This window comes from Bicyclus anynana, chromosome 20, assembly GCF_947172395.1.
Source record: "Bicyclus anynana chromosome 20, ilBicAnyn1.1, whole genome shotgun sequence".
NCBI lineage: Eukaryota > Metazoa > Arthropoda > Insecta > Lepidoptera > Nymphalidae > Bicyclus > Bicyclus anynana.
In genome coordinates, this window is record NC_069102.1 from 14,939,848 (window position 1) to 14,958,262 (window position 18,415).

Genomic DNA, 18,415 nt, shown 5'->3' on the forward strand with positions numbered 1-18,415 from the left:
GTATCTGCAGACTCTAATCTCGATTCTGTATAAGATTTTGTTAACCTCTCTTTAGGTGATTTTTTAAAATTTCTTTCCGATTTTGTTAAGTTTTCAAAACGATCTTCTTGAACAAGTATTAATGACTGCATCTTTATTTTCAAATGTTAACACCACTAATTTAATTTAAAAACAAAGTTCGTTTATGTAAAGTTCAATAATAAAGAATGTCCAAATAATTTATAGTTCAATGATACAGTTGTCACTAAAATGTCCGGTTAACAAAACATGAAAAAAAGTTCGAACACAATTAATTGACTGCTTCTTAATTATTCACAGGCGAAATTATTATATTTGTTCACAAGAGAAATTTTTCTAAGTCAATACAGGTATAAATTTTCAAAGTCTTTTTTGGAGCGAAATTTTTCTATGTTAATACAGGTATGAATTTTCTAAGTCTTTTTTACAAACACTCGCGATTGCACTAAGTCTTTTCACTGATTTTATTTTCTAAGTTCTTTTACTCACAGTTTATCCCTATTCCCGGGTTTCGGCACCATAATGTTCGATCACTTTACTACAATTAAACACAACACTCTTTTTAACTAACTTTTATTACTCACTTCACAATATATATAGAAACTAATATTAAGTATCAACCTCGCGGTGGGCTTATTCGTTCAACTTATATGATATCGAATTGGAACAATGGTAGCGTGAGTTAGACGACTACTAACGCCATCTATCGGCGGTCATGACAACTTTTATCGATTTAAACAGCAACAATATAATCTATCAATTATATTATAATGATTGTTGTAAAACAACAAAAGAGCGTCAATAAAACAATCAAACAAAAGCTCCGCCGCTGAAGTAACGAACTGCTCATGAGCGAGACGACCTCTGCGCACCGGCAGCGCACACTCCTCGCGCTGAGCAGTCTGAACGTTTACTGTCCTGTACTACTTGGACTTGTGTATTCTGTGCCTTTAGCCTATGTATTACGAGTATGTTATTTTGAGCGGACCTATTTCAATTCTGTCGAAATATTAAATACAATTAAAAAGTGACACCATAATTTTAAAATCAGATCACTTATCTATTGTAGGTGTATTATAAAATTAATAAGTATTGTAAATTTTGAAGACAACTTAACTGGTTATAATATGTATAACCTTAGGCTGCTTAGTCAGGATATTACAACCAAAGTATAACTTGTCTGTGAATAAAACAAAAACTTCAGGCCTAGGAGTCGGAAAAACTTATAATAGCCATAAATTACTAACTATAAATATATATAATAAATATTATAAATAAATTAGTAGCCATAAATTACTAGCTTTCATCTTAATATTATGGTCTAAATAAAATCGTAGTCAATAAATTAGTTACTGCAATACGGAACAATCCTAACTATAGTCGTTCGTTAGGTATGATTCGAACCTTTAAATCGAGGACGCGGTTCACACTTGACCGTATGTTAGATAAAGACATGCTTTATGTTAGAGAGGATAGCTTTTAATTGCAGCAGATGTATCAGCTGCAAGTTGCTACACTCCGCACCGCTCCGCGCGCCGACCGCCAAGGTCGCGGCTATTAGATGTATATATGTTTACTTAGCAATAGATCGTCAAGTTAATTAAGTTATGGTGTATTAACACATTCGAGCAGCTGCTGCGATATCAGTATAGTTTATAGTAAGTATGCAGAAGTGTTAATTAGAAATTTGTTTAATCCCAAGAGTTGTCAATTGGAATCAATATTTGTGGGACGGCTAGCGCGAGCTTTGCATTCAGTTGGCAAGAGCAATATTACTGGCATAGATTAAGAATGGCTGACTAGCCATGTTACATAATAAAAATTAGCCAGCAAAATACCCAGTCGCTCAGTTCGAATACCCTAGAATAGCAGAGAATGACCTTGAATGGAGTCACGTAATTGTGAATTTTGTGTGTAGAGTTCTTTACGGTTAACCAACACTCTCCTTTTCCACTCAAGTCACTCTCCCCGCCTATCCCAAGTACCCCATAAAGAATTACAGAACAAGAAATGTGGACGGCTCGAACGCCACGAGTATACTGAAGCCAACCGCACGACGAGCGCCTTACTAACTCCCCACTCTTTACGAAAATAAGTCGCGCCACCAGACGTCATATCCATCTCAGACTACTATTTCCTACACTACATAAACTGACACTAGTGGTGAGTGTGTGAGTGTAAGTCGCTGAAGTCATCATCAGCAGCGCCTCCGGTGTCGGCCGTCGGCCGCTGCGCCGACGGAGTCATTCACTTTAATTACTCGCTACTCGTTCAATATTGATGTGTAGTTAGTTAGTACACACGATCACCGGAAACTTGCGAAGTGCGACGATAAAACACTTCACACGACATCTACCTCATATTACCTAGCAGCTACCAGTTACATAGATCCGTTTTGTGATCTTGCGATAGCGAGGTGCCAATTAGATACATATAAATCTAACACCAACATAAGTAACTCAACTATATACAAGCTATGTTGTCGGTTTACAAGATTAATGTGATGCCTGTGAACTTAAGCAACACAATGTACGAGTATTCTTCACTTCATCCTTAGTACACTGGATATGTCACTAATATTGTTTTAAACCGTGAACTGAATTAATATATTTTGTCCCCGTATTTTACAAGAATGGGAACTATTCAGATGAAACCGCGCGTCGGCTACTTTTATAAATATTTTATAGGAAGTACCTACTCGCAAATATAATATATGCATGCTTTTTCGTATGATAACTTATGAAAATTTGGATACTTTCCGTGTTACAGCACTGTTAGAATAACATACTGATCACGTCTTGTCGCTCAGCTGAGAAAAACTCAACAACTAGAAGAACTGTAACAATTGATACAATGTAGAGATGTCGAAACCTTTTTGGAAAGAAGGCAATTATTAAGAATTTGCGTACAACAGAATTAGCCTCATTAGGTACAATTGAGGCCTATACCACAGTAAAGATATTACAAGCAGTATAATAACTCGGCCGGATTTTTGAAATAAATACCTACAGCCGCGCGCTCCGTAAACATGTCATAGGGCTGCCCGCCTGCAGCAATTTAATTACATTTGCTAACTTTGTGTTTCCACTTAGTTTTGTGATTGTAAATAAACTTTTTTTATATAAACAAATAAAATACTTTGTAAATTGTAGTAAAATGGGAAGTGATAAATAAAAACGCATGTTTTTTGATTGGTTGATTTAATTAAGGCTGATACTACGTTAATGATCTTGAAGGATTGGTCGTATTCTTAAACATATTTATTTTGGTGATGCCATCTAGATATTACCTCCACACTACGTGAACAAATAAAAAAAAAGATAAATACCTTCATGAAATTGTAGTGATTTATAATAGATAATGAAACAATGAACAAACGCACTAATTGTCCCTACGATACGATAGTTCCCCTAGATTTCTCTAGGATGCCATTATCAGATCCTGACATGAAAAAAATGGGACTAACCTGAAAGAATATTCATCCAAACAAAAAAGAAACGGTTTACAAATGACGGAAATATCGCTGTAAATACGATACGATCCTTTTTGGAAGTCGGTTAAAATTCTTGTCACCAATGCCAAGCTGAGCAAAAGTTTTATGAGCTTGCACATTAAAGCGCATAAAATCCGCCATTTTGATTTTTTAAGAACTAAGTTACCCAGTGACATATCCTATCTATCTAGACGAGTCTAATGACATATCATTTATCAGTATGTGTACTTGGCAAATTTGTTTGTAACACTCCCGAAGGTCGGCGCGGTCCGGGAGGGGGGTAACGATGCCCAGCGCGTACGACTTCACACCCGCGCAGTCCTTTCCTCCCGTCGCCCGCATACAACAACAAGTCATAACATTCAAACACATACTCCTCCTTTGGGCTTCGCCGCAGTCGGGTAACAAAACACAAATGATCCGAGCACAGTCACACAAAACATTGTACAAGCAGTCGAGGTTTTAACACAAGCTTATCGTACCTACTGTATCGTGATTCATGAACCGCGTATAACTACCTATTTCAATCGTGTCAATCACTTTCCTTTACTCTATTCACTTTATTTACTAATCCAGATACCTACCTTTATTCTGGAGATAAAAGGAAATACCTTATCCATTAAAAAATACAAGATTATGTACCTACCTACTAATAAGTAAATTTATTTTAAAGTCTTACCTTTCAGAGTTTCCAGGTAACTTAAAAAAAGTTATCTCTGGATGGGATAATTTTGAATTCATGCATCCAAAAACGGCACAGTATTTCCTACTGGTCATAATTAAAAAAATCTAATACTATTAATACACTTTAGGTACTCTGTTAATACACCGTGCGTTCGTTCGTCACCGCGGCACAGTCGCGACTGTCTTCACCCTACGATCACCCCATGTTCGAGGTGCGTAGGTATAGCTCGCGTTTCGACCTCTAGTATGAAGTCCAACTACTGGTTGTAATATCTTTACTGTGCCTATACAGCATCTAGCGCCCGGCCTATGTCGTCCTTGCGCCGATGATTAATGATGATTGCATATGATTATCTCCATTTATTTGGGCGCAGAGCGAGGATGTGGCAACGTTGGACGCAACGTCCATACGACAAGCGGCGATCACATGTGAGCGCGCCTGCCGACGGTGGGTTCCGTACGATGATGATACGGCGGAGTTGAGATCATTTAAGAAATCCAGTGTTCATGTTCCAAGATTAATTTAATCAGCCCACTCTATAATCGTAAGACATTTGTTTATATACGGATCTTTGGTCTCTTTTCAATTGTAATTTTCTAAATTATAAAGAGATGAAGTTTGTGGTATTCTAGCCGGTAGTCTCCGGAATTTCCGAAAAAAAAATACAAAATTGGTTCAGTACTAATTTTGTAAATAATTTTTTACCTTAATTAATGTAAAAATAACCGAATGATCAATTGATCGTCATCAATTATCAGGTGAACTTAAAAACTTAAATATTTTGTGAATAAGTAGATGCCGACACAAAGCATCAGTATACTGTATAAAGCTCTCGGTTAGTTAATACAGCTAGTAAAAATAAAATAACAAAATTATATACAAAATAGTTAAGACGATTGTTATTTTTAACGTTATCGAGTGGTCTCCGTCCGCACATCGTCCGCGGAACCCTAAACTCGTCCGCGGTGATATTTAGACGTAAGTCCGTGTTGCGTTTGAACTTTATCTGCAGACTTGACTTTTATGTAATTTGTTATTAATTCCTCACCGCAGGGCTCCGCCGCTCGGTGCTCGGTGCCGAGCGCTGTGTTCAAGAAGTATTAGTTTTTTGTCGATAACAAGTTTGCCCATCCTTTGATATTTGTTGACGTTGCTAACGTATCCGCTGTTTCGCGTACGAGTGCATAGTTTTTTTATTGGGATCGGTTAATGTGCTCAACTAGCCCTTTCTAACCGAAAATAAAATGACTACTTCATGAAGCATGAGGCTTAACATCTAAAATTATGTACGCATTGAATTACATTGCTGTGTGTTGCTGAGTGTTGCTGTGTCAGGCGACGCTGTTCCACTCGTAGGACCTGTGATGGTCAGATCTTCGTCCTTCTATAAACGCTGAGATTTCCCTTGCTCCTATCATAGATAAGGGTAGGTTTGAACTTTGAAATTAGGATGGGCAACTTCAAAAGGCAATCGTACATCATAATAATTATGAGAGATTACAAAGGTGTATAACTTTTACATCTGAAATTTCATGATAGTACATAACATAATTTGTTTACATACATCTACATACGAGTACATGTTCAGGATAGTGCTAGATATCATGGCTGTATGCCTAATGCTGTGGCCACACGTTTTGTTTGGTGGAACAGGGGACTTGCTACAGGACTAGACGACTAGTTTTGAAATCAGATGAATTCAGGAAATGACACCTGCCACCTAGTCCTCATACTATAATATTGTAAATGCGAAAGTATGTTTGTCTGTGTGTTACCTTCCCACAGCTAAACCACTGAACCGATTTGTATACAGACAAAAGCAGAACATAGGCTACTTTTTATTACGTAAAAATAATCGTTCCCGCGGAGTTCGTTTGTAACAGAATTTAACGAAAGTTTTTTTGCAAAATTGATTTGCTGGCGTCCCTTACCCTAATTGATATGGACTATAATGCAAAGAGTAAAAGTAAAAGTGCACAAAACACTTCAGCAGTAATGCAGTGTGTCTGTGTGTCTGCGCGTATGTCGGTCAAAGTCACCGCTCTCCGCGCGAGCTGCAACGAGTGAGCCGCCGACGCCGCGCATCCTCCGCCGCGGATAATCTCTCCGAATACATCCGCGGCCTTGCGCCGACGGCCGGTGACTGGCGTTGTTCACTTTGTACCGCTTCATTTATTTATCTGAATATTTTTTATGTTACTGCATGTACTGTAACGATGTAGGTATTTCTTGAGCTAGGAGGACGTTATGATTCATCTCTTTCGACGAGCTCGGTAAATGACGTTTTTTTTAAAAATCAAAACGACAATAATTATTTACAGAATTTGTATCAGAACTCAAAAGTAATAACTAGCAGAACCTCGCGATTTCACCCGTGTATTAAATATGGCCTAAAGCTCTCTCAGTAGCTTCCCAAAAGTTAAATAATTTTTCCTATTAGTTTTATAGTTTAAGCCTATTTATATGCAAACAAACAAATTAACAATCAAATTTTCTTCTTTATAATATCAGTTTAGATAAAATCCTGCATATGACACCAATATTTAATTTGAGTACTTTATAGTACAAACTACTAAAGCACATAAGACATTGGATAAGATTGCCCATAATAATTAATTATATCACTAATGACTATAGCTTATCATCAATTAAGAAGATGGTTAAGCGGGAGTTTAATTAATACCAGAAGGTTTAAAACGGTCTTAGTCACGTAGTTACCATTCCCATAAGTTTTGTGCCAATGCGTAATTAACCAAATATAAAATCTTACACTTTTATGAAATAAAAAAAAAATAAAAAAAATTTCATTAAGAAAAAGTTGGCCATTGGATTATTTTTTCGACCATAATAAAATGTATAAATGACTTATAGTTTATCATTTTGTGTCGTTTTAAAAAAACACAAACAGGCCCCAGTGGAGCGCACCCTCAGCGCGGTGCGGAATGGAATGTGAAGACGACGCGCGGGCGGCGCCCACGTGAGCGTCAGTTGTAGCGACGCCTCCTGTGGCGGTAATGATCAGCAGCTTCCTTTTCCCGTTATACACGTACGGTTAGTTAGTTTTATATATAATTGATGTTTGTTTTATATAAGAAAGAAAAGTAAATCAATTGTTTAGCTTCCGAGCAATGGCAGTACATTTAGACAAATGCCGTGTTAATATTTTATTTACAAATGTTGCAAATCATATTTTGATTTATTAGCGTGATTGTAGTCAAGTGCAGGCGTTCGATGAGTCGCCGGCAGAAGTAGGCAGTCTTTGAGTACGAAATGATTTTAAACTATATTACCTTAAATAGCCTTCGTAGTTGGCGACGCGATTGTCTTTATCAACTCGAAGCTCTCGATAAATGTTGACAGAAAAAACCACGTAAACAGCGACCAAATGAGCTAGCCACTTCACCAGGGTCTAGTTGTAAACTGTAGTAAATAGTAGATAACACGGTATCTACATTTACGTAAAAGTAAAAGGTTGAATTGTTTTATTAGGTTTGAATGTAAATGAAATACCTTTGGGCCAAATAACATGTAAATTTCGTGAAGTAATCTGCTCACTCGCTGGTGTAACATACTCCGACATGGCGGTGATGCGATAGTTGTGATGATAGTTAGCTAATTCGTAAATAAAAAAACATCAAGGAAGTAACTTCTTTATTAAAATACATTAACAATAATAGGAATAACAAGGAGAAAAACAGACTTATCATATTAGGAATAAAACATTTCAGTAAAGTCTTAACACTTAGGAGACTAGTTTTGACACAAATATTACGTGACGTAATATTTACGATTAACGTAAATGAGGTAAATATTTACTTGTGTTAGAGCCGCACTAGAAAGCTCTGAATCACTCGGTTATTATATTCATTCATACTATTGAATCACACGTGAGCAGGTACATGGATCTGATTCTGAGGAACTGTTACATAGACAATTTGGCAAACTAAAGTAATTCAGATAACAAAGAATCTTTCACACCGGGGCGCAAGTGTTTAGTAGAAGTGTCTATGAGCAGTATTCATTGGAAGGGATTATCGTAACATACATCATACATAATTATTGTTTTTACAATATTTACAGATTATGTAAAAGTTAATTATAAAGACATTTAAAATAAAACACAACGACAACAATTATTAAGGAATACGAATCAGAACATGAAATTGACTTTAAAAACAACTAGTTCTTAGAAATCATACTCGTAGTTTCCGTAAACCAAGGTAATATTTTTAATCTCTATTTCACAATCGTCAGAGAAAAATAGTACCTACTCGTATATAAAACTGTTCTTGTAATAAATTAAAATGATTAAGAATTACAAGAGCAGTGTTATCTCTATTCAGTCATGCAAGTAAACGGAAGACATTCACATGAAATGTTCGCAACAACAAAGGACATGAACAAACTGTGCCTGGCGTTTTCAGTGCCTAGTGCTGGTAACCGCCCTCCGCCTGCGACGCGGCGTGGTGGGCGTCTTGCTGGTAGCTGTCGAGCTGGTAGTTCTGAGCTTGCTGGTGCTGTTCGTGATACGAACCTGTAATGTACATTGAAAAAATAAAGAAAATTAGCACAAATCGTTTATAATTACCACAATTTAGTTATAGTTTTAGTTTTAAAGTATTTGAATAATTTTAATACGAGAGGTACCTGATAGCTTAAAAATTACTGTAATTTGTTACTTCGCTAGTAAACTTAAGTAAGTGAGTCAATTACACACACATGATATTATGGTAAACATGATATAATATATAGCCGTTCCGTTATATTAGCCGTTACGTGTGTGAAGTCTGCCAATCCACATTGGGCCAGCGTGGTGGTCTATTGGCCTAACCCCTCTCATTCTGAGAAGAGACTCGTACTCAGTAGTGAATCGAATATGGGTTGATAATTAAATGAAAATTTATTGATGACAAATAAATGAATAAAAAGGATTTTACTCTTGTCCCTAATGTTAACTTTCATTTCTTTTATTTACCGCAATCTCTCTAAGTAAATTGTATGCGATATCAATGAATAAGCAAGACCTCACATTGTTCGGTTTCTTTGAGCCGCGCTCACGTCAACAACTAACGCTAGATCTAGTTCGCGCGCCGCGACCAGGTCCTGAGGCGCGAGTGTCACAAGTCACAAGAGTCGTTCAACCTCTTTTAGAACCTTCCCTCGAAGCGACTGTGGTACTCGTAGAAGTGTACAGCGAGTACACAATCAGAAGCAGCGAGGCCTCACCGTCGTCGTGGATGCCCGCGGCCTCGTCGTGGGCGTTCTGCTCGAGCGCGCGCAGGATGGCCGCGGGGATGGGCGGCGGCGTGGGCAGGTGCGCGCCGGCCGCGCGGAAGCCGTGCTCGTCGGCCACGTACTCCACGGAGTACACGTGCCCGTCGTCGCCCGTGTACGAGTAGCCGCCGTGCGCGCGCGAGCCGTGCGCCGCCGCGCCCGTCTCCTGCGCCTTGATGCCTGCGACCACAGTGCGAACCTCGCATTCATTCTGAATCGTTGAATGATATCCATTCTTGCAGGATTTAAAATAACCGACTGCCTGATCAAATAGTCAGCTCATGGGGGTTTCGTATATAATAACGCGCTGGCTGCGGCTGGCTGGCTAGTGGGATGTAAAATATACTTAAAGATCTTTTCCTCAGAGAATACCGCGAGCCATTAGACTTGAACATTATCATTAACATCTGATAATATATCAGCGACACAGACGTGACCACCAGCCTGCCCCCGCGCCCCCCGCGCCCCCCGCGCCGGTGTTACGTGAGTCGTATCTAAGCTCCAAATACTCCTCTCTCCTAATGGAGAAAATGGAATGCCATAACAAATAAGCTAATAGCAAATTGGAGACGGCTCCAAGACTTGATACTATGAGCCTGTTCAACCAAAGTTACCGACATAAATCAACGAGTCGCAAAGCTGAAATAATAACGGGCGGGACATGTTGGTCCCACAAGGTCGATATTAAAAGGGTTACAGGAAGATGTTGGACACAGGCAACTCAAAACCGTGTTAATTGAAAGTCAATAAAAGAGGCTTATGTCCAGCGGTGGACGTCTATTGGCAGATAATGATGTATTGTAGTGAAGCTCACCGTTGTCAGTCTCATACGCGTACTGGTAGTTGTGCCCGTCGCTCTCCGAGTGGTAGGCGAGGATCTGCGCGTGCGCGTCGCCCGGCCGCGCCGTGTACGCGCCGTGTGCGCCCGGCGCCTGCGCGTGTGCGCCCGGCGGCTCGGCGGCGTGCAGCTCGGCCGCCGACTGGTAGACGTCCGGCGCGTGCGCGAACTGCTCCGCCGGCGGCTGGCTGAACACTCGGCCGGCCGACGCCGCGGCGATGATGGCGGTCAAGGATGTTATCTGGAAGTGAGCCATCGCCTTAGTCTAAACTCCGTGCTGTAGGAACTGTTCAGACGAGTCATACAAATCTTATCGACAAGCCAATTCCCCAACGCACACAATTATAACTGAAGTTTAGATTAGCCTTGTTATTGACATTTGTATAGGCTTTATGAAAAAGACATCGCAACACAGAATGACAAGAACTCCGTGGATGTATATTTAGGCTTCTTGATTTTTTGATACAATAACTACAGGTAAGAATTTATTAAAGAAAAAATATCACTAAAATCAGCACCACCAGGCACATCGTCACATCGTAAGTTCTACTCCCAGCTCGCACAGCGCGGGTGGCTGTAGGTACCTACATCGTCACTTCACTCTTTTAATAAACATCCCTGAAGACTACTGAAAAATTTGAACTTTTTAGTTAAAACTGTATTCTCTCAGTACTGACTCTAATGAACCGAATATGCCGACACAGGTCAAACACATAACACACAAATTAATAATACCCAATGTTTCGAAAGCACAACACAACTGCACCGTTTCAAGTAATTGCAAAGTAATATTGTAGGTAGGTAAGTACCCAGTTATGATTTTTTTGCAAATTTGAACGTACCAGTTTCATTTTGTGTACTTGTGTGGTGAGGAGACGCGAATGCGTGTCTGAAATTTCTCCGCGGGTTTTTATACTAAAAAGTTTCTATATACGCACGATCTTATTAAGTCACACTCATCCGTGGCGCCACGTGAACTGGCGACTTGAGAACATTTTGCTACTTTGGTAGCGCGTGTTACCCGCGACTTTACACGTTACATCTCGTCATATTATATTATATGAATTATGACATTTATTGTTGTATCAAGGAATGGTGATCGACTTAGTACACTGGGCATCACGCTAATATTATAAATGCGAAAGTTTGTGTGTGTGTATGTTTGTTCCTCCTTTGCAATGCGGCTACTGAAGCGATTTGGCTGAAATTTGAAATGAAAATAGATTTTACTCTGGATTAACACATAGGCTTTCATCCCGAAAAAAGTCCATAGGTTCCCGTAGGATATGAAAAAACTAAAGTCCACGCAGACGTTGCGGGCGTCCGCTATTAAAAATATTTTAGAAATAAAAAGTATACATTCAATAACACAATCACTTACAAAATCATTATCTATTTAACCCCAAAGTATTCATTTTTTTTAAATATGGGAATAATGGAAAGACACGACAATTATAAAAAATGACGTCATATAGCCTATAGCCTTCCTCGATAAATGGGGTATCTAAAACAGAAAGAATTTTTCAAATCGTTGTAGTAGTTTCTGAGATTAGCGCGTTCAATCAAACAAACTCTTCAGCTTTATAATATTAGTATAGATCCAACGAAGTGTCAGTAAGTATGAGGAGTGGGCCGAACCCAGGACCGTGCGGCAGCAGCCGAAGCTCGGCCCAAGTCCGCAGCGCCGGCGGGCAGTGCGCGGTTGCGTAACGCGTAACGAGATGCGCGCGGCGAGTGCACAAGTGGAGCACATTTCGGGCAGAGCTTAGCGATCGCTAGACAGGGCCTGCCGCACACAACAGGGATCGTGACTGGTTTTAAAATGTATAATAATAATAATAATAATAATAATTTATTTATTCATCAGAAAGCAGGTTTACAAAGATTACTTAAATATAATATGACCCTGATACTTTCTACCATAATAATTTGGTGTATGAAAAATTTAAATAGACTATGTATAATCCTAATTTAAAAGCAAAACAGATAAAAAAAAAACATATGTAATAGCTTATACAATTCAACATTTTAAGATTCAATGATTATGACAAAATAAATCTATCTAATCTAAATTAAGAGTATGCTAATAGTAAAGCATTTTTTTTGCAAACATCACACACACAAGCAATCTTTGATTTTTTTGTAATACTTAATATTTTAATATTTATAATATTTTAATATTTATAATATTTTTAGAGCTGTGGATATGACCTCTGCCTCCGATTCCGGAGGGTGTGGGTTCGAATCCGGTCCGGGGTATGCACCTCCAACTTTTCAGTTGTGGGCATTTTAAGAAATTAAATATCACGTGTCTCAATTGGTGAAGGAAAATATCGTGAGGAAACCTACATACCAGAGAATTATCTTAATTCTCTGCGTGTGTGAAGTCTGCCAATCCGCATTGGGCCAGCGTGGTGGACTATTGGCCTAACCCCTCTCATTCTGAGAGGAGACTCGAGCTCAGCAGTGAGCCGAATATGGGTTGATGACGATGACTTAATATTGGCCTTATTTACCCAAATTTCTCATCCTCATTGCAAAAACTAATCGACACCTCTGACTTCCGTCATTAATAACTTTTTCCTGACCTCTATAAATGTAAAAAATAATTTCTTGTAGTAGTTCAAAGTAACTTTTTGTAGTATTTTTAAATATTTTTTATCTATATGCCATAGCTTTTATGATATTTTATTATTTTATCATATTTTTTAGCATTATTATGCCGTTATATTTTGTTCCCGACCAATTAGTCGAAAATAGTCTAAAAAATTCGTCTAAAAAGTGGGTACGACACTAATTATTATAGTCCAACCTGGATATCGAACGAGTCCTCGATTCCTCAGAGCTAATTCTGATCGTTTGTTGAAGTCGTGGAGTTATAATTACTTTTCAATTAATTTCCTTAATACTGCATGAAAATTTTTAATCGTAAATAGTAAAAATATCTTAAATAAGCGTTTGAAAGCGTTTTGAAGAATATATAAATATTTTGAAGAATATATTAATTATTTATATTGGGTAATAATTTTTGTATTTTTTTAAATGTAAATTCGATTTAAAGAGTGGAATTTTCGAGTAAGTAAATTCAATTAAATTAATTAACTTTTTGAGTTCGTCATCTCTATGAGACTCATAGTTCTTTAGTTTTAGCAGTTATAGTATTAAGATGGCACACGTAAGCGATACAGATAGTATTACCCCGCGAGCAGTAGAGAGTGCTCACTAACTAACTCTGTAACATCTCCGCAACTCCGTCCAGCTCTGAGTCAATGCGATCTACGATGTCTCAACTGGCAGTAACGAGATCGCGTCGTCGGCTGCAACGGTTCACGAGCCATGCTCTTGCGTGTCGTAGCGCAGTACACTTGGCCTAGTGCTGCAGTGACAGTGAGTCCGTCCACTTGTTGACTTATGCGGCATTTCACCCAGGACGGAAGGTTCTGGAGCGGCATATGTAATACTGAGATTTTTTTCAAGAAAGTAATAAAAATTGCCTACTAAACATTAAGTTAGTCTTTGTACGTAAGTCTGTATTATTTCAAGTGTAAACTTCTTAGGTAAATACTAATAGTAAAAACCCCAGTGTCCTTAGTGGCGTGCACTTTATACATGCACTAGCGGACGCCCGCGACTTCGTCCGCGTAAATTTCGATGTCAACTTTACTACTACCCCTACCCTACCCTACCACTACCCCAACCCTACCCAACCCCTACATCTACCCTAACCCTACCCTACCCTACCCCGACCCTACCCCAAACCTACTCCTACTCCTACCCTACCTTACCTACACCCTATCCCCATCCTACCCCTACCCTCCCCGTACCCTATCCCTTTCCTACCCCTATCTCACCCGTACCCCTATCTCACGCCTATCCTTCCCCTACCCTACCACTTCCCTATCCTACCCGTACCTCTACCCTACCACTACCCTAAACCCGGCCCTAAACCTACCCTACCCCTACACTACCCCTACGCTTCCCTACCCGTACCCTACCCTACCCTTTAACTTCTCTATCTTACTCCTACCCTTAGCAAAATCGGTCCAGTCCTTCGAGAGTGGTGGTATGACCATGAGAAATAGAGACTTCTATGCTAATAATATAAAGAGGTAAAGTTCGTGTGGTTGTAGGAGGTAATCTCTGGATCTACTGGACCGATTTGGAAAATTGTTTTACCAATAGAAAGCTACGTTATTTGCGAGTGTCTTTTAGAAATTTTGTATTATCTCCGAAACTATTTAAGTAATTAACATACTGTAAAGGGCAAATCTTGTCTCCATAATATCCTTGTGATTATTAAATAATTTATTTTAATAAGGATTAAAGTTAAGTTGTATAAATAATGACGTAAATCAAAGTATATAAAATTAATAATTTTTAAAACACAAAAGGTACTATATCTGCTAATATATAGAAGATAGATATATGGTGTCGCGGACTTTTTTGTAGAACTTTTAAAGATACATAAAGTCTTTATACATTAATTTCAATTTTACACAATAGTTAAGGCAGCGCATGCGAATAAGTCTGTTTAAGAGGATTTTCGGTCCGACCTGTAAGAGAAAACCCGTGATAACTCAGTAGTTATATATGATACTAATATAAAATAGCCTATAGCACTCCCCGATAATGTAGCATTCTACTGGTGAAAGAATTTTTAAAATCGGACCAGTAGTTCCGAAAATTACCCCATTTAAAAAATGTGACAAACTTACAAACTTTACCTCTTTATAATATTAGTATAGATTAAAGCAATGCATACCCTAACAAATTAGGGATTTGGGAATGATTATCCATTGCACATTTTCCCAGTTTGGTTACATTGTCTTACTAGTAGGTACATACCCTAATCTTCATACCCTACCTACCTTATGCACGCCCCTGAGTGTCTTACATGACAGCAGTCATTGCCGTTAAAATCTGATAATGATCGTGACAGAGACAGACATGATGACTATAATTCTGATAAGATTGTGACAGTGAAGAAGAGGCTCAGACCAATTAGCTGTAGGACCCGTTTTGCTAGATCATGAAACTATATGATCATGCCCTAACGTGTTCGTATAAAATGCTACTATTAGTAGTTATAGTTTCAGTGTGTTAAAATTACACGTGTGTGTATACTCTTTAAAATAATTTATAGTTATGTATAGTGTCAGGACACAGGATAATATTATATTTATTGGTGTTCAATATTTTCGATGTGTGGGTATACCTCGTCCTCCTCAAAAAACGACAGACAGTTTTGTTGGTGAATTTGATTGTGATACAAGTTGGTGCTTCCGCAGTTACCTCTTGCGGTAGTGTACTAGTACACTCTGCAGCATCTCGCGCATCTCTCGAGCAGCAGCGTCTGCGGAAGGCCTCGACATCGTCCGATCGATAGGACGCGCCGTATAATCGTCCTCAGCTGTGTTGTGGCGCGAGACAGACAGACAATGCCTCAATCTGTCGGCTCACAATAGATCTACATACACACAATAGATCAATGGGTGTAGGTGTGAGGGACGGGAGGTTGAGGGAGGTTACGCGCACTCTTCTGTTGATGTACCTGCCATGTGACAAGTTTCACACCGTTTTCATATTTAGGTAGTGTCCGACTCCAATTTATAATTAATCATGGGATCATGGGATAACGCCTGAGAACCCAGAATCAAAACCGGTCATGGCCCCGGACGCCGGGCCAGGGTCGCCGGTCAAAGAAGAAGTAATTCTGTAATATTTATGAAAATCTCTGAGTGAGTTGCGTATTATGAGAAATCAATAAATTTTCATAACTAAATCCTATAACGTGTTATGTTAGCGACGTTAATTAAATTCCGAGCTAAGAGTACAGACGCGCTGTATATAGCGATAATTGATTATGTGTTTTATAATTAACTAGCGAACGCTCACGACTTCGTTCGCGTGGAATTCAGTTTTTCACAAAACCCGTGGGGTCCATGGATTTTTCCGGGATGAAAGTAGTCTATGTGTTAATCCAGAGTAAAATCTATTTCCATTCCAAATTTCAGCCAAATCTCTCCAGTGGCCGCAGCGTAAAGGAGGATCACATACACACTTACACACAAACTTTCGCCTTTACAATATTGCTCGTAGTGTGGTATCAACCAATCCTGCCAACATATTACAACTATAAGTAACACTCCACAACACAAGTTGATGACCAAAGTGTAACGTATGCGTGTGTAGTTATACCACCATCATACTCGTAAGACTGCCCAGTGCTTGGCAGAAACAAGCATGGCGCAATACTTTCTGCCAACGCAAGGAATATCAAAGCAAATCAAATCAAATCAAAAATCACTTATTTCAAGTAGGCTCAGTTTACAAGCACTTTTGACACGTCGGTTGACTATTTGTAAAGATTCTATCACCGGTTCGGAAGGCAGGTTCTGCTGAGAAGAAACCGAAAAGAATCTCAACAGTTGCTCTTTTTTAAAAAAATCATACAGTATTATAATTTACAATTGATGATAACATTACAATTTCTTATAGTTTTTACTTTTTGTGTGAAGGTGAAAGCTGATCCAACGGCCTCCAAGCGCTTTTATCTTTAAGGAACTCATCAATATTGTAGTAACCTCGACTAAGTAAATGTTTTTTAACACATTGCTTAAAGCTACGCGTTGGCAAGTCCATCACAGTCTTGGGGATCTTGTTATAGAAGAGTACACCCAAACCATTGGAGACGATATGCAAAAATAACTAACTTATGCCCGTGTCTAGTAAGATGTGAAGTTAAATCTCCTTTTCGTTTGAACAAATTTATATTTTGTCTTACATATACTATACTGTTATATATATATTGGCAGACTGTTAGTATACCTATTTCTTTAAACTTTTGACGAAGGGAAAATATCCAGTGCTATGCCAGAGTAAAGGGCTGTGCGAAGGTGTGACAGTGATGCAGCGAATATAAACCGTTGAATAATCGCGCATGGTGTTGGTCTGGCGCCGTTGTATGACTTCAGAGCAGTTAGTGGTGGCGGTGAGTTTGCTCCGGACTGAAGCCAGGCGCTGCGGCGGCGCGAGCTGCAGAATGATTGAGTTTCTGTCGAGCATGAAGCGTGGCCAGTAGTAATCCAGTTAGATAAACTATGAAGAATCATTTAAAAACCGAACTAAGTACTGCAGTAAAGTAGTACATGTGGAGAGAGCACCGCTATACAGCTGTACCAGCTCTGTGTTGTCGATTGTTGTAGTCTAGAATCCAAGGAGAATTTTTACTATCAAGTAAATTTTCCGTTACATTATATCGACTTAGCACCTCTAGTTTTCTATTAGGTAGGTACAGTATATAATTTATTTTTAAATACCACCGACATCAAAACATTAACGTACCCACGAAACTAAAAAGGAAAAAGTAACATTAAAATATTTTCTACCCATTAATCACTTTGAAGGAGGTGCCAAGCCTATTATATATCCCTATAGCGGGGAATTACGCACGTGAAACTGCGAGGCGTCGGCTAGTGATGAAAATATCACCTCTATTTAAAAAAAATATCCCGCCCTTTAGGTAGAAACAAATTTTTTCAAACATGGGAATATATTTTGAAGTCATAACTAATAAAAACAGATTTATCCAAATCGGACTACACTATAAAAATATATGCGTGGTTTTTCTTTACTAATGGGTACACAATTAATCCCTTGTTACCTTGTTTTTCTACCCTTACAATTGGGATATTTTCCAAACTTATATGGGACCTAATTCAAAATATACCCTTTCTAATTATCAAAATCGGACTACTCAATAACAAATTACGTGTACATACATAAAAAAAATATACACGACGAATTGTTAACCTCTCTCTTTCGTCGGTTGAAAAATAAAAATTAAAGTAAATCATTCAAAATTTCCAAATGTCCACTCTTAAGTGGTCGTTGAGCTAGCCCCGGCCTGCATAATTAGTAGTATAATAGCACCGCAACAGAACAATGCGTTGTACTGATTGTGCTGCCGACAGCGGCACCAGCACCGGCGCCGGTACACATCGCTGCGCCGTGTACCGGCTCCTCCTCCTCCTCGCCGCAGCTACTGGAGCGATGATTGCGTACAACATACAGCGCGTCGGATATGTAGCTCGCATTGTTATAGATC

General features: G+C 38.8%; 1 protein-coding gene across 1 annotated transcript; it reads right to left on the reverse strand.

Annotated features, from left to right (window-relative positions):
* Positions 1–7,848: 7,848 nt before the first annotated feature.
* LOC112050494 (cuticle protein 3-like) lies at positions 7,849–11,254 on the reverse strand. Its single transcript, XM_024088769.2, has 4 exons — positions 11,151–11,254; positions 10,285–10,549; positions 9,423–9,650; positions 7,849–8,730 (listed from the first exon to the last, which is right to left on the reverse strand). The coding sequence occupies exons 1-4, from the start codon at positions 11,157–11,159 to the stop codon at positions 8,624–8,626; spliced, it is 609 nt and encodes a 202-aa protein (XP_023944537.2). The 5' UTR covers positions 11,160–11,254; the 3' UTR covers positions 7,849–8,623.
* Positions 11,255–18,415: the final 7,161 nt, after the last annotated feature.